The 23,656-nt window shown below is 37.7% G+C and overlaps 1 protein-coding gene across 1 annotated transcript in view; it reads right to left on the reverse strand.

The window, feature by feature from the left end:
• LOC139135557 (leucine-rich repeat serine/threonine-protein kinase 2-like) overlaps positions 1-23,656 on the reverse strand; it is a 41,975-nt gene that overhangs the window by 13,265 nt on the left and 5,054 nt on the right. The window contains exons 4-44 of the mRNA XM_070703005.1: positions 23,487-23,566; positions 23,139-23,227; positions 20,938-21,066; positions 18,987-19,118; positions 18,475-18,600; positions 17,947-18,075; positions 17,339-17,458; positions 16,888-16,979; positions 16,698-16,777; positions 16,122-16,231; positions 15,696-15,825; positions 15,089-15,219; positions 14,675-14,797; positions 14,169-14,252; positions 13,270-13,412; positions 12,481-12,601; positions 12,013-12,113; positions 11,423-11,542; positions 10,982-11,081; positions 10,690-10,788; positions 10,160-10,272; positions 9,007-9,117; positions 8,442-8,578; positions 7,898-8,049; positions 7,560-7,680; positions 7,267-7,378; positions 6,762-6,836; positions 6,407-6,517; positions 6,029-6,127; positions 5,413-5,558; positions 4,982-5,114; positions 4,529-4,661; positions 4,076-4,235; positions 3,640-3,694; positions 3,205-3,321; positions 2,767-2,922; positions 2,270-2,355; positions 1,888-1,988; positions 1,067-1,155; positions 516-578; positions 162-238 (exon numbers count right to left, since the gene is read on the reverse strand). Coding sequence (XP_070559106.1) covers positions 162-238; positions 516-578; positions 1,067-1,155; positions 1,888-1,988; positions 2,270-2,355; positions 2,767-2,922; positions 3,205-3,321; positions 3,640-3,694; positions 4,076-4,235; positions 4,529-4,661; positions 4,982-5,114; positions 5,413-5,558; positions 6,029-6,127; positions 6,407-6,517; positions 6,762-6,836; positions 7,267-7,378; positions 7,560-7,680; positions 7,898-8,049; positions 8,442-8,578; positions 9,007-9,117; positions 10,160-10,272; positions 10,690-10,788; positions 10,982-11,081; positions 11,423-11,542; positions 12,013-12,113; positions 12,481-12,601; positions 13,270-13,412; positions 14,169-14,252; positions 14,675-14,797; positions 15,089-15,219; positions 15,696-15,825; positions 16,122-16,231; positions 16,698-16,777; positions 16,888-16,979; positions 17,339-17,458; positions 17,947-18,075; positions 18,475-18,600; positions 18,987-19,118; positions 20,938-21,066; positions 23,139-23,227; positions 23,487-23,566 — 4,586 coding nt within the window. The remainder of the gene's footprint in view (positions 1-161; positions 239-515; positions 579-1,066; positions 1,156-1,887; positions 1,989-2,269; positions 2,356-2,766; positions 2,923-3,204; positions 3,322-3,639; positions 3,695-4,075; positions 4,236-4,528; positions 4,662-4,981; positions 5,115-5,412; positions 5,559-6,028; positions 6,128-6,406; positions 6,518-6,761; positions 6,837-7,266; positions 7,379-7,559; positions 7,681-7,897; positions 8,050-8,441; positions 8,579-9,006; positions 9,118-10,159; positions 10,273-10,689; positions 10,789-10,981; positions 11,082-11,422; positions 11,543-12,012; positions 12,114-12,480; positions 12,602-13,269; positions 13,413-14,168; positions 14,253-14,674; positions 14,798-15,088; positions 15,220-15,695; positions 15,826-16,121; positions 16,232-16,697; positions 16,778-16,887; positions 16,980-17,338; positions 17,459-17,946; positions 18,076-18,474; positions 18,601-18,986; positions 19,119-20,937; positions 21,067-23,138; positions 23,228-23,486; positions 23,567-23,656) is intronic.

Raw genomic sequence — 23,656 nt, forward strand, 5'->3', positions numbered from 1 at the left:
TTCGCTAAATAACGATACAAAGCTTACAAATGACAAAGCTCTGGTTACAATTTATAATACACATTTATTTCTATCTAGACGTCTTAAACACTCAAAACCAGAGACGCTCAAAGAAAGTCAAAAGTAGGCAAGGTCTACACAACGACATGCCCTGTACCTACCGTGAACCACTTGATGTGAACGGAATAAGAATGTTAACGGTATCGAAGTCTACTTCCTCGACACAGCTGTACGATTCCTATGAAAAGACGACAGAAAATGGTAAGATTATCTGTATACTTACTGCACATGAAGGAATTGCGTCCCACAGATCAATATAATCTTAAGAGTATATATACACACACATACATACATACATACATACATACATACATACATACATACATACATACATACATACATACATACATACATACATACATACATACATAGTACACACATACATACACACATACATACATATCAATGGCATACCACAAACATTAATGAAAGGATTAGTTTTAGCGCATACTCGCCTCGGACCAACAAACGTAGAATCCAGTCCTCCAATGATGACTTTCATTTATCTCGTCTTCAATCTTATGTAGTGAGAAATATCGTAGAATATAGTGTCAAACCGGTCACTAACACCAGGCACTGTCATCAATGCCATCAGAGACAGTGTGCAGTGTTTGTGACGACACGAAAGTAGGGTCGGGCGCTTGTTAATGTGATTGCAAAATGTTGTTATTTTGTGAAAAACATCAGCACTGTGACCTACAGCTAAAATTAAAGCCCGTCATGTGCGTTAAGTTACCCACTTGACTTTTAGCGCCTACGTACAGTCAATTCCCTTTATAAATGCGGAACAGTGAGAACAATGTCAGTTGTATCATTACGTCAAGCTTTTCCCGGCACCTATACTCGTTCAATAGCCAATATCCATTCCAACAAACGTTAACTTTATCACTTCCACCGAATAAGTATCTGTCCACCCCGTAAAACGATAGACCCTTACAAAGGTGGAACCATTCCCTAGTGTGCACAGCGATTCCTCAGAAGGACGGAATGAAAACCAAGTACTTACGGTACGTGAAAATAATATCAGTCGTGCAGTTACTTTTGACCAAAATCCCAAGGGGATGTACATCAACTTGTACACTCGATTTACTCTTCCTGTTGGCGGACAAAAAGAAGAGACGCGATCCGTCACTGCTATCCCTACCATTAGGTAAACAAGCTGTGCATCTTTCCGATAACCAAACCCACCCTTTCTGAGACTTGCTGACCCAAAGACTTCTTTACACAGACATTCTAAATCCGGAACCCATTGTATTGTGGAAACACCTACGCAATGCTTAAGTGTTATTATTCTGGCTTCGATGAGAGATATTGTGATTTTGACCGCGAAAAAATTGGAAGAAATGAAAACACCCAACCACTAAAACATTATATGCTGTACCGTAAAATTGAACTCATGCAACGCCTTTGTCACTATTGTAATGTTAATTTTGTGGAGTGAAATTGTTATATCACACAAAACGCCCTGGAAGAAGACATTAGTGACTAATAAAAAGGCTCTTTTCGTCCGAGACTATGTTAGTGCATGTAGTCCCGCCACCAACCGCGGTCCGTGATATCATAAATCGAAGACGTACTATCGGAGAGAGCCGACTTTATTCGACTCGTTACGGAAATATGTATGCGATTCATTAACATTTTGTAAATATTTGAGACGATTTTATTCATCTGTACGTGCGTTGTAAGCGAATGCAATACCTTATCATTGCATGTTTTCCTGAAATTCGTTCAGGTTCACTGCTTGCCTATGACTTAGGGTTATGTAACCAAGCTTTTGCTGAAGCTATTCAAGAGTGATACGACTATAGCAATAAGCATAGACTTTACCTTGACCGTGAAAATAAGGCAAATCGAATCTCGGTCTATCGGTGGGCATTTTGCAGGGTACAAGAAGCTCTCCCTCTTCGTTGGGGATGGCGATCTCAAACCTTAGAATAAAGGTAATTGATTTATTAATTTATTAATTTTCTCATATATGGATATTTTCCAAGTGTTGAATCACGATTTGAATAATTAACATGATGTGACATGTTTGAAATGATGTAATTAAGAATAACGTACATCAAATGCGCCAAGACGAAGTTATAATCGTTGTTTTTTGACATTCTAAAGTTGTACAAGTCATTCAGCAATCCCTCTAAGTTGACGAACTATTGCTTTTATCTGAGTGGATGGCAAATAAATAGCGAATAATTATCAAAACTCTTACTTGTTGAGAAGTGCCTTATATTCAGGTATACCAATATGATCTAAGAAACCTTTCAACAATATAGGCAGATGATCCTCTTTCAGTAACTGAAAGAAAAGAAAGAAAGATAATAAGGATTGCTTTAATTCATAGTTTGATTTTGGAGGGTAATTTGCACTGATAAGCTTTAGATTAGTTCTTTGTCGCCTTTCGAGTAAACTTCAGATATGACAATAACGCTCCTTTAAAATCAACTTTCATGTGAACAGTTTTAGTTCTTTTGACGAATTTTCTGGACTGTTTCATTACAGTAAAACATCAGGGTTTTCGGTTTTGACAGAAAATTAAAACTAAAATGTATTGATAATATGTACTTATTTGTGTGGAAATCACCCGAGACTAGTGTTTGACGAAATAGTAAGAATACAAAATATTCAAGTACAGTACACAGTTTAGGACTGTACATCCCGTCGAAAACAGCTGGAATTACATTAGTGTTTGGAACAGACTATACATACCCCGTTTTCAAAAAATGGATTAATCTCGCGAACTGTGACAACTCTGGCCATTATCTTACACAACCACTCAGGATCGATGAAGTAGTGATCTCTTAAGTGTAACGCTGGGTCTTCATAGTGTAATAGAACACCGGCCTGGTCAAGAAATCTGACTGCCTATCGTTGAAAATAAACCATGAAAATTGATGTATATATATATATATATATATATATATATATATATATATATATATATATATATATATATATATATATATCATCATTTTAAAATGTGGAAAAATTATGCTCGTCTGTACTTGATTCATATTCCTATGTATATGTACTTGTATCTTATAATCAAATTTTCGGTGACTTTTAACCCGTTCACTAGCGATTTTGGCTTTAATACTTCGTTTCTGGTTTACTTTTCGTGTTGCGAAACTAACTGTTACAACTCACATGTGAGAGTTCATCCTCGTTCAAGTCTATATTTTCCTTCTCAACAGACTCCAGTAATTCTTGGTGTTTGAGAATGGGAACACTTCCCGCTTTACTAACTGTGAGATCCCCGAGTTGCTGTAAAAGAAATATGTCTTCAAATGTTTCAAAATCTTCAAAATTGCCTGAACCATTAATTTAGTTTTATACCTATTATCCATGTCGACGATAGAGGGAGACGATTTCATAATATGTTTCAAGAAAAAGGAAAAGCAAAGGTGTAAAAAACTGAACACACGAACAAACTTGCCGAGAGGTAGAAATACAGACACTGTCAGGTAGAAAGAGAGAGTCAGTCAGACATAAAATGAAACAAAAATGTCAACGGAGCCATGGGCGTCACGACGTTTAAATAGACAATGACAGACAAGATAAAAACTGTAACTCCAAGCTTACCTTGTAGCTATTAGGAATCATTTGCCCGATCACAGGCTTTCCTTTCAATTCAAACCTGTAAAAGGGGAATTTTGAAAAGGCTATAATTCTAAGTATAGCTAAGTTCTTTCATCTTTGTTATTTTTACAAAGAATATCTGACAAATTCTTATAGATACGTCTTCTTATGCCAATTAAAGGTATGCAGTCACTTATAATCTAAATATGCCCATCTGTGATCAAAGGGACGTTTCAAAATACCATGTGAGGGCGCCGTTTTTAAAAAGCGGCCACCCGCTTAAAATCCATGATTGGTTAGATTTTCTCTTTCCATGGTGACTGTGGCAAAATTGGAACAGGTACCAGTATACCTTTAAGCTAGAAGCAGATTTTTAAAAGAAACTTTTGGGTGTAAATGTATGCTCTAATGTATATGTAATTACAAAATTACTTCTTACTTGTCGATCACTTCAAACATTTCTTCCCTTAGCGTCCTGATGCCTTCGTTTTCCGTCAGACTATTGACGATATGGTCACCTTTGAACTTTATATCCGGGTACTTTGATTTGCAGATCGCTATCTGATCTTGTAAAATCTTCAAATGCTCGTCCCTATTATCTGATGTAAAAAAATTCGAATGCATTCTCCAGTTATGCTTCAACATGTAAAAGCGCGGATCTGAGAAACAAAACACTCGGAATAGAAAGAATTTAAGTAGTCTTAGCACGAAGGTTTGTACAAACAATACTATCAGCAGTACTATCAGCAGTAGCAGAGTCCTTTGAAAACCGTGCAATGGGACATTAACCAACACGTGTGGATCCGTCAACAACAGAAATGAGAGCAAATACAGCTACTAATTCAACATATTCAACAGTCCTGTGGGCGAATACAAAAATCAACACCACTACCTTTAGGTAACTCGTCTTCATGGGTTCCCACTAAGATGACCGGACTTTGCGGGGATCTACTGTAGATGGTAACCAGCCATTGACGTAAATCTTTAATTTCCTGTTCTGGGTCTAAGCTGGCATTGTATGTCACCTGGATGTACAATGAACAAGAGACATTGATCATCGAAGACGGCTACACGTGTATCTCCAAGAACATTAGTTACTCCAAACTTAGTACCGGTACACTGCTACGGAGAACAATATTACTTGCAAAACTACTAACCAAAAAATTAAGTTCATATATTTTGTACTTCTGCAAGTTATATGACTTCGTTTTGCAAATCAATTGATATTATTCACAAACAAAGTGTAAATGAAAAGACTCATTTCTACGGCTACTTCTGTAATCTTCATTCTCACAGAAAGTGAGAATTTCATTGGACATTTCCCTTGGGGCTTTGCGGTACTCACAAGGTATAGAGAACGTTCACAGAGGAAGATAGGGTGCGTACTGTAGAAGTCTTCTTGCCCAGCAAAGTCCCAAACACTCAAACAAAACCGCGAATCCTTTCGCATAGACAAGAACTGAGATCGTTTGGATGACCTGTAAAAGAAATCATGCCATTACTTGTCATCATTAGCGTGTCTCTGTGGCCAATTATTCCTATACTAAAGAGTACCATCGGTGGAAACTCAACTTACATATATCTTAAGTAACAGATATTATTACTTTGTACTTGACGTAATTTGTGTTATTATTTATAACGCTCTTCTTTCAGTATCGAGCACTGTAATTTCTCACAAGGACTTCTGCTAATTCGATATATATATATATATATATATATATATATATATATATATATATATATATATATATATACATATAATATATCGGACATTACCTTGGACACCATTCGTTTATATCAACTCCAACTGTCGCTATGTTGTCTGTATTCTCAGACTTTCCTTGAAGACGTTTCAGCATCGTGGTCTTGCCTCGACAACTTAAACCAACAGCCATCAGTCTGAGCCTGTTATTGGGGACAGACTGAAAGGTAAAATTTTGTATTGTTCGTGATGTGTTACGATGAATGATACCACAGACATGCCGGTGAAGCATGTGTTTTAGGAATGCTATGGATGAATTTTTTCCGTGCAGCTAGTCTTTGAACACAGCTCTTCCTTGCCCAATCGGTGTCTTTTTATGAGCTTCTGTCTCTGCTTAGTTTTGTTGTTTATTGACATCAAAAGCCAAAGACTGTAATAAATATTCAAATATAAATGGTAAACCAATTGCGCAGTCTAAAGCATTATGTATCTATCGTAGAGCTTTTATCATTGAGCTTCAGGAAAAAAAATATTTGTTTCACCTGCAGAAAGTGGACAGCATTAGGTCAATTCTGAATGAGTAACAGTTTTATTGACATCGTAATCGGACAGGTGATATCATTTGTTACTTAAGCAAAATACTTATAGTTTTGCCTGTTGCATCAAGGTCAGCCAAAATTGATTTGGTACCTTTTTCTGTCTTTCGTGTAAAAACGAGATGATGTCCATTGTTCGGTAACCTCTAAGCTGTTCCGGCTCTGCATCCAGTCTCAAACCACGGAGATTAAGCTTTGGGATGGAAGTAATACCACATTAACATTAAAATATTCGAATACTTGATATGTACAATCCAATCGAACACCATCTGTAAGTGCATGTCAGTGTTAAATTCTAATCCTCATATACATATGTATGTGTTGCCACATGTCACTAAATTGTATGATTTAATCCCCTGTAGTTTATAATTACTTTTCAAGGTTTAGTTAATATGAGAGAGAGAGAGAGAGAGAGAGAGAGAGAGAGAGAGAGAGAGAGAGAGAGCAACCAAAAATAATAGGCCGTGCTCACCTGCATATACTTGTTAAGGTTTCCCAGTGTGTTTGGAAGCATACGTATTTGTCGGTTGTGGCTGAGATCAAGTACTTGGAGTGACCTCAGCTGACCTATTTCGTCTGGGATCTGAAAAGTCATGTGAACAATTGCTGCAAATTTCCAAAGTCGGCAGGTTTCATGCAATACACTTACTGATGGGTCAGTAGATATATATTAAAACTATTGATCAGTTTCACTTTTATCGCCTGAAAGATTTCAGACACCGGGTCAATTTATTAGAGAAAAATGTCTTTACAAAAGAGACTTGAGAACATACGCACTGAGAAATATTCATCTAAGTTCTTAACAATACCTTCACACGATAGTTTACCTGTTTTAACTCGTTATGGCTAACTGTCAGTTTCTTTAGTCTTTTCCAGTTTTCTATCCCGTTCTTGAGGTCAAGCTGTAATAAACAATAATATCGATCCGCGTATATACTTACAAGCAACGACAAAATAGATGGAATCAAAGCAGTCTCTACTGATCTTTTAAAGTATTTGCTTCTGCCAGTACTCGGATTTTGCTTAACAGAGGAGGTATATCGGTCCCTAGGTCGCTTGTATGAAGTTCGTTTTTGCTTGCAAAGTCAATGAAAGGTCCATGAACTACAAACATTTGAATTATTTCCATCGTTTTACTTTCAAACTAAAATTATGCGTGTAAAAGTGTATATACATTTACATTAGGATGTGTGTACACGTATTATTAACCACCGACTGGACCTTGATGCTCAAGTTTGAATAAGAGTTAAAAAAAAGTAGATGACCTACTCAAAAATGCGAGAATACACGGCTTCATATATATGCACCGCTAATTGCTAACACAGTGTTTACCTTACTAATCTTGTTGTAAGAAATCTTTAAGTGTTGCAGCGATTTCGTTTTCCATAGAATTGGCGGAGGAATACCCACCAGCCCGTTGTAGTCCAAGTTAACCTCTTTCGAACTGGAAAATAAACAAAGTATATACAAGGATCATCTTTGGTGGCCGAGCAAATAATAAAAAACCGACTTTTCGCAGCTGCGCATTGTTATCCACTATACATTGTTTGATCATTACAGTTCAAAGACTTGACCCGTGTTAAAAGATAGTTACAGAAACTGGAGTAAGGCAATTTGTTACTCACCGTGGTAAGTCTAAGATAAAGTTCGGGATGAACTGCGGGGCAGCTTGAACAAGCTTGTTGTTGGATAGATCGACAGATCGCAGATTCTCCAGGTTAACCGCAACGTCATTGGGCAAGAGCTCTGGGGAGGAAAACAACGGATGTACTTAGCATCGGTCAAGTTCGAAATTGTAGACAAAGTGTGACCAAAACAGATGTAGTGACATTGGTGAAATACAATTTTGAGAGTATAGGAAAATGACTATGTGAAATAGCTATGCATACGTCTGTTGACGCGCGATGATGGAAAGCACAGGAAAATGATAGAATGTGACATAATAGTCGATGCCTTTGCTTACCGAGAACGTTATTGTTCAGTTCAATCTCTTCCAGTGCACATAGGTGCTGGAAAAAGTCAGATGGGATCTTTGGTATCCGATTACCGGCCATCTTAAGTACCTTTAACTTTTGCATCTCTAATGGAACTCTGGGAATCGTCGATATTTTGTTCCTGTAACGATTTGAAGAAAAATAATTAACAAGTAAATAAAGGCAAAGAGGAAGAGGCTTATTAAATTCTGTGAATTTCTTCCACTTTCTCACAAAGGTATGAAGGAGAAACTACCGCTCCGAAATCAGAGAGATACTGGTCCTTCATTGAGACATATTCCCCTTCCATAAGACGCATCACGTCACGCAGACATAACTTGTCTCTAAGTGGCATTACACCTCTGTGTAAGCAGCAATGTAAATGATCGATATACGTGATGACGTAACATTTACACTAATAGAAAACATACTGTTTTCAAAATAACTCACGTCAACGTCACCACAACGTATAATAAATGATCCATATCTTGCAGGATGGTTCATATTAAAGTCAGTCTAACAGATTTTACCCACCTAGACAAATCAAGACTTTCGAGTTGTGGAAAACAGTCATACAGCCATGCCGGTGTTTCTGTTAAGTCATTATCCGATAGGTTAAGGTATTTCAAACTGTTCGAAGCTCTGTTCCTCTGCTGTCTAGTTCCATGTATCTTAGGATTCAAAGCAAAAGACAATGAAATAAATACTGAGTCTCATTTAGTTGCTGTGTCGGCAAGACTGAAGAACACAGAAACCATCCTGTGCTGCCTTACTATTCGACACTATTCTAGGGAGTATATTTATACAGAAATAAATGAAAGGCACCCTCAGGCAAGGGTTGATTATTACCACAAGGAAGATGGGTCCAGTTTTCTTTAAGTGTACCTTTGTGGCTCGCAGGAATGAAATCAAAGTTGTTTTGGTAGATCAAACGACAGTAAGAACAAACCTTCGTCTTGTTAAAACGGTAATTCTGAGATTCTGTGAACCATAATAGTCTACACGATTATACTATTATCTTGTCACCTGCTCCCTCCCTTGAAAGACCGATTTATCGCGATTTTTGCACGAGCCTCTATCGTGGCTACTTGTGACTTACCATGTTGTGAGAAATGTTCAGTACATTCAGCTTTTCTAATTGTAGAACTTCCATCGGAAAGGCCTGGAATTTGTTGCATTGCAGGAAGAGTTTCTCAATCACAGGCATCACCTTGTAAGAAACGGGAGAAGATTCAACATATGATAACATAGCAACTGAGGATACTGATGAGGAAGGGGTAAAGTTTAACTGAGAATAGACTGAAAAAATGGAATGTCTTTTTTGTATTTTGTTCTCTTTGAAGGTTAATCGTCAGGTAGCATTAGTGACATATTTATATTTATAAAACTCACCTCTCGTTGCAGAGAAAAGAATACATAAAGAAATCAACATGTTGTTACGAAGGTAGTTTATCTCACATATGGTTAATCCAACAGATGGTCATTGGCATCAGCAAAATTAGTGATTAAAAGAATAAGATTTTGATTATAAGTCGGTCTGTACAGAAAGTATATCGGAGACAACTACACAAACACACAAATTACGTTTTACCGGGATTTTTACTAAGTTTGGCCGAAAACAAGATTATATTTGAATTATATTAAGAATTATGAACACTTAATGAAGGAACATGAGAATTTCACGTAATGGGTTTGCCATGTGTCACAGTGACGTTGAAATATTAATTGTGGCATGTAAATTTAAGATCAAGGCCTGTATTGATGTTTATGATTGGGTGTATCATTTTAATTCATGTCTATCGTATGATCAAAGCCAAAACTTAAAGATAAACGTTCAAAACCCCATTCTAAAACAATACGAATAAGAGGGAGGACAGAACGACCAACGAGTAACCCAAGACATTCAGACAATGAAAGAAGCGTATCTTGGGCGATGGCACCTGTCAAGCTTGTCTAACGAGAAATAAAGTCTAGACTGTACCAACGAACTCTAAACGTCTTGTGTAGTCAATACTTTGAAGTACCTCTCAGCAAGCTAAGACGAGTTAACGAGATAAATAACCAACAAGAGAATAGTAATAAGTGGTGGAGAATCCGGGTGACCTTTTTCTTTGAAATATCCCGATGACAGACAAAAGTGAATGGTCAGAAAGGCAAAATGGCTTTAAAAGCAAAACATGCAACGTCTCTCAATCATTTTGTTAATTGCTTGGATTGCATCTGCACCTAATTTGCGTCAGAACCATTGTTACCTCTGATATCACCACCGGAACATCGACCAGGCTATTATCACTTAGATCAAGTACCCTGATGTGTCTGAAGCATTCGATTGACGGGTTCTGTAGTTTCACAATACTTTGTCTATCTGTAGTTAAGAGAAAAGATGTTCAAAATTAAAGACATCTGCATTAACAAACCGTTATCTGATGTTTCTCTTTCGAAGGTCAACTCTTTGATAGACTCATCACCAGAGTTCATTACCTTGTGTAAATAGTATCGCACGACAATGCTACAATACCCATTTTTGCTTGAGAGTATTAAAAGGCATGCGCATGGAAGAGTATTTTGTTGGCTTTTTTGGTAGAACTACCGAAAACAGGTTTATCGCAACAAAGTTGCTTACAAAATGCGGTCTATGACACTGTAGCACGAGCACTTTTGACAGTGCGATATTCATAAGAATGTTATCGTTGGAAGACTTAAGTCTTTGTGTTCTAAACAATCATAATGGTAACAAATGGTAGCAAACAACTTCGGCCTGATGAAGGGAAGAGAGACTTACCAGTACACGAGTTTCCTGAGGTTCTCCCCATCATATGAGGTAGTATCTTATCTAGATGGTTGTTGTCCAACCAAAGTTGCTTCCATGTAACTGTTGCATCTGTAAAATTAAGATTTTGATATATATTTACATATCTTAATCAGCTTTCTTCTGTTGTATTATTATGGTGTGCAACGAATGAAGTTCGGATGAAGACCTTGCTTTGCAGAATGATATATGCTTATGCTCTTATGATTTTGAAACTGCTTCAATTGACCTTAGACTACAGTTTTATCACGGGGTAGGACTTTACCTTCTCTGTCAACTCCAATGCGTTGAAGTAGTGTCGCTGCTGTGTCGAAATTCTGAAGTTTCGTACAAATGCTCAGTGGAGTCCTCATGTCAACAATATCCTGTAACAAATAAGAATTATTCATTCATGTGCTAAAACTACACAATCACCAAACTCTTACATCGCTTTGTAAATTTTATTAGGAATTTTTGAGAACAGAGCAATTTTATAAGGAATGTTCTTTTAGAAGTAGCTGACTGCAACATGCGATATTTGATAAGTGTTTAAAGCAAGAACTCTCATGTGTAGTTGCTATCAAAGTAGTCAACGTCAAATTCATCCAATAATCTGAACCGGTACCTCGACGACCTTTATGATAATACCTTGACAGTTCAAAATTGAATGTATTCAAATAGTTCACAGCCATTATGGGATTGGTTATTTTTGAGAAATAGTTTGCACCTCCTTCAAAATCAAGTCTGCCATTTCCTTATCGTTTCTTCTGCAGACATTGCAGAGCGGCGTATCTTCGCCTTCTCCGGCATTGACGTCAGCTCCGAGTTGAAGTAGACATTGCACTCCCTGAAATATCGATGACATTGACAGTGAAATGGAAATGTGACAGTGGAAAGAACTGGCCGCATCATCCACCATACCAAATTTAGAAACCTTTCACTGTGTACTTTGGTTGTACTTTCAACACTATGATTAAATTTGTGCTAAACACAAATTAATATGAATGACTTGAAAAAGTCTATGGCGTAGGATATAGTTGTATGTTGCCATGTTTGGACCAAAATAGAAGCAAGTTAAACCGATTATATAAGAAATGTTACGCCTTCATGAATTGGAGATGCAATTTCACGGAATAGTGGTACAATTTATATCATCGTAATATGAACTCTAATATGAACTCTAATTCTTTACCTGAAGGTAAACGTTTAAACTTTTACTTGGTTTTGTCAGTGAAAAGATGGGCACAACTGATGTATCATCACGTGACCATGTTATTGCCTGATTTTATAGATCGTCACTTGAAACATCGTCATTACCTCAAAATTTCCTTTCGAAGTAGCTGACTGCAACATGCGATATTTCAGACTTTTCAGATCTTCCACGTTCGATACGCATTCACTTGCCATGCTTATCAGTCCTGCAAAACATACAAGTATGCTAACTCGGGTTATGATTGAAGTTTGTGTTAACTTGCCAGTGCCAAAGTAGAGAGAGACGGTACACGATGAGTAGCATCCTTTGCAATATCACCAAATGTGACCCGGATATGGTGGCATATTTATGCATAAGCAATCCAACAGAAATGAGGAGGCATAAAACCCCAATGCCATTCCTCAGATATTATACTTGTTTGGGAGTTGAGTCAAAAACTTGGAGAAAATCGATTTTGAAAAGGAATGCTTTAAAATAAATAAATGTATGCTGGGAAGTCTTAGGCTCCATGTTACGGAAGTCGGTACTCTATTGCAGTTTAAAAAGTACGTTTGACAAATTATAACGCCTACTTTCGTTCTGTAAATGCCTGAAAAGGATATTAAACAGGCTTTCGTAGTCCAAATGACGTAATGTAAAAGTCTCTCGAGTTGTCTCCGATCTTGTTGTTAGCGCTTTAATAGCAGTCCAACCCTGAAACAAAGACGAGATAGCGTCAGGTGAGTAACTTCCACCAGACATAATTATGTCAAAGGGTTTACCTTCAATTTCTATACATATCTGCAGAAAACACTATTAGGAGGTTATGAGGAAATGGATTGCAGTAGACGTCGCTCTTAAAGCTTTACTTTTCAGGACGTTTGATTTCACGAAGAATGGATGAAATGGTCATTAAAGAATTGCAGAAGTGTTCAGTAGGCCATATTTATATCACAGATGTCAGTTTTATGACTCTTTCGGGATCCCCCTTTCTTATCGCCGACATCATATTTCGTGGTACAGGTGACCTGCATCTATATGGGAACTGACAGTTTGATTACTCAACATGTTTGCATCCAGGACAGGTTGCAGGCTATCCCGTTGAACGTTTTGTATAAGGAAGTCATCTCGTATTGATTCTTATCTGTTAAAACTCGTGTTTGAATCCAATGATTGACCTATAAAGTTCACGAGTCTGTCTTCTGTTTCAATTTTTTCCTGTGTTATACGCTAACCTAACAACACCAACGCGCGGTATACCATGCTTTTGTCAAGAAAACTAGAAATAGTAATTTACTTGGTTGCCGATAACTTTGATGTAATTGAGTATTTTAAAACTCAGAACTCCGAATATCCGTTGACGACGATGAATGATTACTTACATCCAGTTGTATATCTGTGTCGTCTGGGAAACTCCGCATAGCGGTAAAAATTCGGTCAGCGTACTTTTCACGGAGTTCAGTATCAGAGAGACGGTCACTATCTGCCAAGTACTTCAACAGGATTAAACCATGCCGCTGAATTGCTAAAACAACCAACAATATAGTATTAGAATATCTATTTCATATTTTAGCACATACAGAGTTTAGCATATTAATTCAGCATATGCTGCATGTCAGATTTGACACAGAATAAAATGGTCATGCTTACTAAGTAGAATCAAAACTATAAAAAATATAAGTAAGTTATTTTTTGTTTACTCTTTCGTTGTTTACACTTTTCATGAACACTCCTGTAGGTAGAATAGGGCCGCAATGTGATACATCGGGAGATACAATATGGCACACTAATGGCCTTTAATTACTGTATTCTTACCCTTACTCAAGTTTGATCAGTAGTGTAACAAACTGATAAGCCGGAGCAAATATCACACTGTAAACGCCCGGGGAACTCGCCCCTAAATACATATGTAAGGTTGAGGTATACCCTATAGACTTTTCAAATTAAAGGCATAAACTCTACAATTTCTCGCTTGATGAGGAGGGGATGTCGAAAGTCTACATTTTTTCAAAGCTTTTTTATCAAAAGTCGACACGCGACACGCAGAGGGTTCAGAATCGTGGTACATATGTGTATATATTTTCTATAGCAGTCCCCCAGACTTTTCAGGTGTCACCTCGGTGTTTAAAATGTGTTTGTCCTGTTGCTACGCACAGGCAATCTAAGTATGTTGTGACTTAAATTTCGTATCATGTGATGCCTTAATGAAACCACATTATCATGAAGCAAGTTACATTCTGGGCATTTGGAAATGTAATATCGAAATAACGATTCCACAAACCTGGAGATATTAATGATTGAGCCATGGCACCAACACTCACATCAAGTATCTCTGACACTGTATGCTTGGGTAATGAGCCGTTTCCTGTTTAAAAATGCAGTTTACAGAACAGCATATTATTAAGGGTAATTTTCTTGAGAAGTTTACGACATCACTAAAGTTCATTAATTCATACATATCATTATATGATATGAAGAAGAAAGATTGAAGTTACATGTAGTGAGTAGTAAGATGGATCTGAATATACTTTGGTTGATATTTAAGTACATACTCGTTGATGAAAAAAAGCCAAAAAGAAGCGCAAAGATGTCTTATATCAATTCCCTATCAGCATATCACCATATCACCAGTTCGGTATACCTGTATCTATAATAGCCAATAACTCATTTTCGCTTGAAGTGGCCACACGAAAGAAATGAAGTACAGTTCCAGTGGCCGTTGTGTGAGTACTTATGATTGACACACCGAGTATTTAATTTTTTTATTTTCTGATCCCAATTTATTACCATTTTTTGAGAGCGTAGAAACCGCTTGAATAGCTCCCTCTTTCAGCGTCACCGGAAATGCTTCTGACTTCAACACTTCTAAAAGTGGGTCGTACACTGAAGGCCTCAGGTGATGTGTAGCGCCTTGTGAAAAACAAAAAATGTCGCGGCATTACAACATGCTCTGGTAATTTAAAGACCATCTTTATTAATAAGAATGCTTTTGTATCCTGCTTTTATTCCATCTAATTAGAAACCTGAGAAAGAAATACAAAGTGTCGTGGAAACAAACAATAAGTTGATCACCGATAATCGGTTTGTTTGTGGTCCGCTCAAACAACTAATTATTGATTATAACGGTTACTTATTCAAGAAAGAGTCAAAAGATCGGAAATTGGGCAAAAAAACTTTTTCGTATGCTACTGTATATCATACCTCTGCAAACTAAAGCCTCTATGGCTGCAATTACATCAACAGCTACATCGACGTTTCCATGGTATTCGAAGAAGACTTTGATTAAATTCTCCATGAAACTACTGTCTTCTTGCAATTTGGTCACGTCTGGGCTAAAGGGATTAATAAACAAACAAACAAACAAACAAAAATTACAATCGAAGCAAGGAACTGGCAACGCCGAAATATAACGGGAGACAGATGTGAATTAAGACAAATTGTATTCGTCGACCTAGTGACTGACTTCGTCTAACCTTTGGCAAATGCAACAACCACTTAGCATGATGTATGTATAAGCAAAAGACAACCAGTTTCTTGTTTGTGTATAGGGACAGTTTTTAATCATTAAAGACACTTAGGCCAATACCGATGATTTCGTTCATAATTATTTTCGTTTATATCCAGTTTATTTTTTGAGTGGATTGAAACCAAAAGGGCTGAAACAATTAATGTGAGTGTGTATGTACTGACTTGATTGGCCTATCTAAAACGAGGAAATACTGGGTGTTCAATGGTTAACAAGAAAAAACAAACGATTGATCCAGATCACACTGTCTGTAGAACAAATAAAATGCACGAGTACAACAACCTGGAGAGGATTGACCCTCGTAGGACTCTGCAAGCGAGAATCAGAGTTTCCTTGGACTTGATATGAATTCGTAGTCCTTCCCTGATCGGAATGTAAATGCCCTTTTTAATGAGTTCTTCCTTTATCATGCCTGGAAAGAGAATGGGCTTCAATGTATTTTTGTAGCCAGCAAAAAGTGCTGGACAATGATCAAAACAAAGTAGAAAGAAAAACTCCAGATCAGTCACGATGCTGTGTGTGGCATACTTTTGCACCAGCTGGGATGTTCGTGGACAAGATTTTATTCTTCTGCTTGTTTAGACCTAGAGGATCTTTTGCTTCTATTGGTTAGATGTTAGGTTATATCTGTCAAACCTGGTTGCATGGCGAAGAGCGGCTAACAAATTACCGTTAATTTTTACATTCCAAGAAAGCTGTGGTACATACTATCGTATTCCCCGAGACTGTAGAGAGCGCTGCAGGCTGGCGTGAAAATTTCTACATTTTCATTGAAGTCTTGAATCATGAAATAGCTGTACAGACATTTTTTGACACGCCTGTCAGACAAAATACAAAATCATAACAATTTTGGTCAGAAAGAGTGAGACAAGTCTCTCTATCTATCTCTCTATCTATCTGTCTATCTTTCGAGATAGATAGAAGGATAAATTGAAAGAACATTAAGTATATTAGTATATTCGACCGTTGTTATATTTGGCACCATATATACTAGGTGTGCCCTCACTGTCGTAAATACTCTGAGTAGTGCGTATGTATGTATGTATGTATGTATGTATGTATGTATGTATGTATGTATGTATCTATGTATGTATCTATGTATCTATGTATCTATGTATCCATGTGTCTGTATGTATCTAATATCTTAGTATGTATCTTTGTATCTTTGTATATGCATGTGTGCCACGATGAATAGTTTAATACTTGAATAGAAAAGAAATGGTTAAAAATTTAGAAAGGAGTACGCTTAACAGACGAAGAAGACATTTTAATAGGATCGCTTACATATATGTCTGTTCGTCTTCACTGCTGAATATCTTTGTAGAATGCTGGACTAAATTAGAGAACACAGTACAGACAACTTCCTGGAAGACATCAAGGGCAACAACGTCAGTTATAACAAATAGAGGTAGATGTGCTAGATATCAATGTCATCTATTCGATAAGATAACATAAATTGTCGACTTTCTCTAACCTGTAAGGTCTCGTCATTGCCATGGGTCTCCATGGCAACCAGAATTTCTCCAATGCCAACAATGTCCCCAGGTTGAATAAATATGGCGTCTCCTGTCGATATAAATGAACAACGGAGAAGTTAAACTTTTCGGTTTATCTGTAAGCCTTAACTCTCTCTAAAATTTTCAGAAACATTGAGATTTGAGATTTGACTTTTGAATTACCATGCAAACTACCTAGCACCGTCGAGTCTTAACTTTAATGTTGAAAGCAAAACCACATGGTCCAAACAATCTTTAATCTTCCTTTGATATCTAGTATTCGTTTTCAATTTGAATAATATTAGTTCTCTCTCTTTGTCACGTCAACGATTACATAGTTGGTCTAACTCCGAGCAATTTAAAACCCTGTAGTTATGATTTACTGCGCATAAAACTTGTTTTTCAAAATATGGATAATATTAAGCATACCCAATCTTGCCAGCGCTGTAAACGCGGCTGTCTGTAAGGTAACATCGTCTGGAAACCTTCTCAGTGAAGCTACGACCATGGCTGCCGCACGGCACTGCTTCATTACATGATGTGTCTTTTCTGCAAAATTCAAAATTTCAATTCTGTGCTGGTTTGATCGTGACATCGTACAATGTGCTTCCAACACCAATCAAAGATGAACTTCGAACAAAATTTTGCGAAAAGTGCTAGATTTACGTAAACGACACACACTAAAATAGCGCGCAATTCAAGCATATTATTTTTACGAGTATGTTTGGATGACGCCTGTCATTTAGAGATTGCTGATAAACAACATCAGGCTGTTAAATTTAAGAACGATTATTAAATGAAAATACGGTTGTTCATGAAGCAATATAACTGTAGGTCGTACGAGGTCCGGATTTATGATCGACAGAGTCAATAGTCAATAATAATATATATTTTAAACAATCCACAATTGAGGAGAGAGAGAGAGAGAGAGAGAGAGAGAGAGAGAGAGAGAGAGAGAGAGAGAGAGAGAGAGAGAGAGAGAGAGGTGTGTGTGTGCTGTGTGGTGTTTGTGATTTGGGAAGACGGAATGCACATACCGTTTTCAGCTATTATAGCTATCAAGTTACAGCCGCAGATGTTCAGTGCAACATCATCTGGAAACCTGGAACCGATGCTAGTAACGTTGGATAGAACATCCCATCGCAGAAGAAAGTCACCGTGATTTCCTTCGAAACAAGAAAATAACACCCTTGCCTGTATGCTGCTGTCTACGACATCTTGCAAGTTACCCTCAAAATACTTTATGTGAAGAACTCTTGAATATTTTCCTGACGTAAAATAGTTTTGAGAAGGAGGTTTATGGGTGTTAAGATACACTTAAATGAGCCCTGAGAATGCTTGATGTCAATGGTCGGACTTCTACTTCAGCCTTTTTACTTTAAATGTTCAACAGGCTGTCCGAGGGCATTTTTACTTTTTAATCAGAAGTAACGCACATGCGCAAAGATGTGTTTAAAAATCAATACAGAACAGCTGACTGATTTGTTTCGGGGTTCTTTTGTTAAGCGTTCGTATCGACTCGTAAACCCCAGAGAAGTTTAAATTTAATTTAAATTTTGACCAACCAGTAGGGGCTACATCTCTCAGTATTCTGTATCCGACAACCAGAAGGTCGGGCGAAAGCTGGTTTGTCTGTATCATACGGAAAATTCGCTCCAGGAATTCAGTGTTGAAGGATTTCGCACACTCTTCTACGAGTCCAAAAAAGAGAAGGTGAGAACAGTTATCAATCACAGTTGATTGAAAATTGATGAATTTAGGATAGATTAATTAAGAGATCCTTTAAAGAGAGTAAAACGTTACTGTTTTCCAAAAAGCAAAAGTTGCTTAAAGAACTTTGACCATTTAAGATTAACTCACTTTTTTATTACCTTATCAAATTAGATTGAAATAAAAATTTACACTCAGTTGAGTTTCCGCTGAATGTCCATAGTTGTGTTCGTGTTTTGTCTCTTCTTGGTTTTATCATATGATATCTAACGAATAACTTGAAGTATGAAAAGTGCTAACATAAGACGAATGTGCAGTAACCATTTCACACAAAAAATATACAGAGCAGATAAATGTCGAAGCTTACCAGACCGTAGAAACTCTTGGAAAATCTCAAATGCTTCTTTGACCAAGTATACAGATTGCTTGTGAGTTTCCATGGCAGAGAGAATGTGCTCGTACTCATTGTTAACCATCATTTCAAACTGCAGATTGGAGTCTAAAATTAACAAAATGTTAGGTTTGATGTAATCTGCGAAGATAATGATCATGATGACGATGATGATGATGATGATGATGATGATGATGGTGATGATGATGATGATGATGATGATGATGATGATGATGATGATGATGATGATGATGATGATAATGATGATAATTATTGTGGTGGTGGTGGTGGTTGTGGTGATGTCAAGGATTACAATGGCGCATGAATTTTGTAATAATAACAATACATACACCTGATAACCATAATTAATAAATTCATATCCACATCGTTTGCTGCTCATAATGTAGTTTGGAATACTATTCTGTTCTCCAGTGATGGAAATGACTTTTGGATGAAAAACCTATTCTCAATTTGATTTTGGTTAGTACCTCTTACTTTGAGTGAATGTTCGCAGATAGAATTTTCGGGCCATGCTCGAGTCACTTCTTCCGACTTAGTCTAAAATGTATCGAAACGTTAACCCTCTCTGTAAATCCACATGTAATCGTAAGACTACTACGTCTGTTTAGGTGTTGGAGTTTATGGTGTGATCATAATTATCGGTTAGGATAAAGAGACGAATGTTGTTTAGCTTCTCCGCGACTAAATAGCATGTGTAACTATCATACCACCAATCATATCGTCTTGTTAAGCGTTAAGAAACGAACGAATTAATTTTAACCATGTTTCTGCAGGTAAACACCTTCGACTTTGCCCTAAGTGTCAAATTACCAATATTACTCAATGTCTCCACACGGACATGCGTTGCATAAATGTGTCGCTCACCTTGGATGAACTCATGATAGTAAAACCAATGTTGACATATCAAAGTTGACAGAAAAGGGCTTAGTTGTGTGATCAAATTTTGGTCGGGGCATAGCTTTGACTCGCTAATTTTGCAATCTTGCGTTTCATAATCCTAACTATATTATTATCGCTTTGCAAAAGTAACACCTATATTTGTGCTTTAAATATATTGATCATCAAACATTCATACACATTTACAGCATTTTGTCGCCGTTTGCTATTCAAATATTAAATTTCCAGGTGTGCTACTCGACTTGAGCAACAAATTCCAGGGTTGCAGTGCCAAATCACAGAGACAGTGACAACAAAGATATCTCAAACGTGCTATGCATATGTGCTGTTTTTATGTCCGGGGACTTTAATGGGCACATCGTCTGAATGGTAAATCAAATCTTCCTAACGAGCAGGGTTTCTTTGGGGATCTCTCTAATAAGTTGAAAAAAATTGGAGCACCTAGGACTATGTTGACCGGGGCATTTCTTCAATATGTCTTGCCCTTTTATGTTATGCAAAATTTGACATGATTAACGTTTGCATGGGATATTATATTTTCAAATTCTCCCAACACCCGATGTAACAGGCTTAGTTGTGTGACATACTATTTCTGGTAAAATTAAAAATACTTCGGCGTGCGTTAAGCACGGTGCTGTTTGGATTTGTATGTTTTGTATTTCACGATGTTAAAAACACTTTGAATCGTAATCCGAATAACACGTTCTGTGACCTCAACAGGACAGCAAACGTTCTAAGGCTAAGTATATAATACCATAGACAGAAGAATCGAGACTGTCCATGATAATATGTGGGAGAACACGAAGTGCACACATCTGGAACAGATCAGAGTGAATGTCAATCTACAATACTGTGAACTGCGATACGATGCCAACTATAATTTTTTGTAAAAAAACACTTGGTAAAAATACCGAACTACAACTGATGACATGGTTACTTGTTATTGATAACGAGCAGTTCACTAAAAAGTCAAAGGTCAACAACATCGAAAAATAGGTATTCTTCTTACCATTCAACAAGATTACTTTCAAAGCTGCGAATGCCCGCCCTTGCACATATGCATCAGCCTTGTGGACTTTCATGATGTTTATTATAGACTCCTTCACGTTACCCTCAAGCATTTCCTGTCTACAGGATTCTATGTGACGAAATGATGAGAGAGAGAGAGAAAGAGAGAGAGAGAGAGAGAGAGAGAGAGAGAGAGAGAGAGAGAGAGAGAGAGAGAGAGAGAGAGAGAGAGAGAGAGAGAGATGCGAAATTGATTTCAAGAAAACTGTTGTTTATGGAGAACACCAACCTGTCTTCCACGCACATGTTGTGAGAAATCTGCACATAAATATAGATATACAAACTTCACGTCTACACATTGTCCAAATTTCAAGTAGTCTATATTCTTCGATCAGAGTTCAAATTATGGCTTTGTTAGGATGTCGTAATTTTTGTCTCATTTTTTTCCCAAGGAACGCGAACATAGTCGTATAATCGTCGGATCGTATAGTAACATTCAGTTGAGTCTACAAGTTTTAAAACCGAACACCAGTACATGTACCGTATCTGTATCGACATTCTTTCTCTCCTACTATATGGTTTAAGGGTCTTAATTTGTTTATTGTATGTTTTGTTACAACAGATTCCATACTGCGATTTCGGCGAACGCAAATCGAATCAGGCCCCGGGGACTTATCCTCCTCGCCCCCCTGAACTAAGGAATAACGTCGGTAGTGTGTCAGCTTTTATAAATCAACAGCCCTCAAAATGGCTGACTTGATTTTCAGCTAGGTAGTTAATAGCTGTGGGTCCATAGCTGTGGTGTTTTCAGACGGGATTCCTGCCTTTTACGGGCCGGTTTTGACTTTTCCGATTTTTAACCCCGCCACCACAGCTATGGGATATTCCATAGACTAGCGTCCAAATCCGCCGCAAGCACCCTTTGCGCAAGTTTGCTCGACGATATTTCGAAAAATTTTCCATCCACATTACAAATTGCCAACACTCATCGACAGCTTGGTTATTATGGACTCACCAGACCAGAAATCCGCTCAAAATTCACTGAAATATCGCCTTTTTTCTAAGTTTGCGCGACATGACTACACGTAGACCGCCATTTTGCTAGCGTAAAACTGTTGGTCGAGGATCCCTGCAGTACGTCACTACAGTGACGTAGGGCCGTGACCTCTCAACTTCTGAACACAAACTAACTTACGGCCAGCATCCGCGCGGCGCGCCACGAATAATTATAGATCCTAGGACTGAACTTTTTCCCCCAAGTAAAAGTTCGGTTTCAGTTTTGTGAGACTGGGAATGTCCATAAGACGAACGATGGTCATCGATATCACACGATGAATCTCTCAGTTTGTGTTTAGAAGTTGAGAGGTCACGGCCCTACGTCACTGTAGTGACGTACTGCAGGGATCCTCGACCAACAGTTTTACGCTAGCAAAATGGCGGTCTACGTGTAGTCATGTCGCGCAAACTTAGAAAAAAGGCGATATTTCAGTGAATTTTGAGCGGATTCCTGGTCTGGTGAGTCCCTAATAACCAAGCTGTCGATGAGTGTTGGCAATTTGTAATTTGGATGGAAAATTTTTCGAAATATCGTCGAGCAAACTTGCGCAAAGGGTGCTTGCGGCGGATTTGGACGCTAGTCTATGGAATATCCCATAGCTGTGGTGGCGGGGTTAAAATCGTAAAAGTCAAAACCAGCCCGTAAAAGGCATGAATCCCGTCTGAAAACACCACAGCTATGGACCCACAGCTAGGTAGTTAACATTGGGCAACATTCCACTCAAGTTTCTATGTCGTAAATTAATCTGGCCTTCAAGTTAATTGCCCAAATTCATCTGGCCTGTTTTTATGCTTGCATAATTTGAATATATGACTTGCAGAAGAATCTCTAACACTACCGTTGTAGTAAGGATCATGGCGTGAACATGGTCAGGTAGCGGCAGTGGAGGTAATGCGTCTTGGCGATATATCGCGCAGGCAAGTCGCTATCACGCATGCGCACAGCCAGTCCACCACGTGTTGGCGTATTACATGTATATGCAAAGCAAAAGAAAAAAATGGTTCACGACAGAGGATGCTGGGACGAACGATTCAATTTAGGATATTTAAGACACAAAGAAAAGGTAAACAAACAGGCTTACTGTTCTTAAATCACCGCAATCACCGCATCCACAGTTTTGTTTTATTTGTAGAGAGTATACTCACTGTCTCTTGAAAGATGTAAGACGAGTTCCAAGGCTGCGGCCATAGTACGTGCTTCTTGCTCGTATTCTTCTATAACTGTCATGACGCAACTATTTAGTGATTGATACAATAAATAGAAGTTATTTGATCATCCGTCATTAAGAAATAAAACTAAGTGGAGTTTCATCAGGTATAATAATAATAATAATAATCACTCAGGAATTTTTACGATGCATATCAAAACACATAAAATGGACAGCTCCGACTGCGATCTCACAAGTATTTCTTGTAATATGCATGACGAAGAGAAGAATGCCATAAAATGACCAGTGTTGTTGAAAAAAATACTATAAACATTGTGCATCTTACCTAGTAGCTTGACTTTTGAAAATCGCTTGTTTTAACTTGTCGGATTGATTCAACATCGCTGAAAGTACCGTGCAACCAACCTGAAAAGGGTGATAAGGGACGATGGATATAATCTTTAATACACTTCATACAGTTACCTTCATCTCACTTAGTTATGCTGAAACACGACA

This window comes from Ptychodera flava, chromosome 6 (assembly GCF_041260155.1).
Source record: "Ptychodera flava strain L36383 chromosome 6, AS_Pfla_20210202, whole genome shotgun sequence".
NCBI classification, from domain to species: Eukaryota; Metazoa; Hemichordata; class Enteropneusta; family Ptychoderidae; genus Ptychodera; species Ptychodera flava.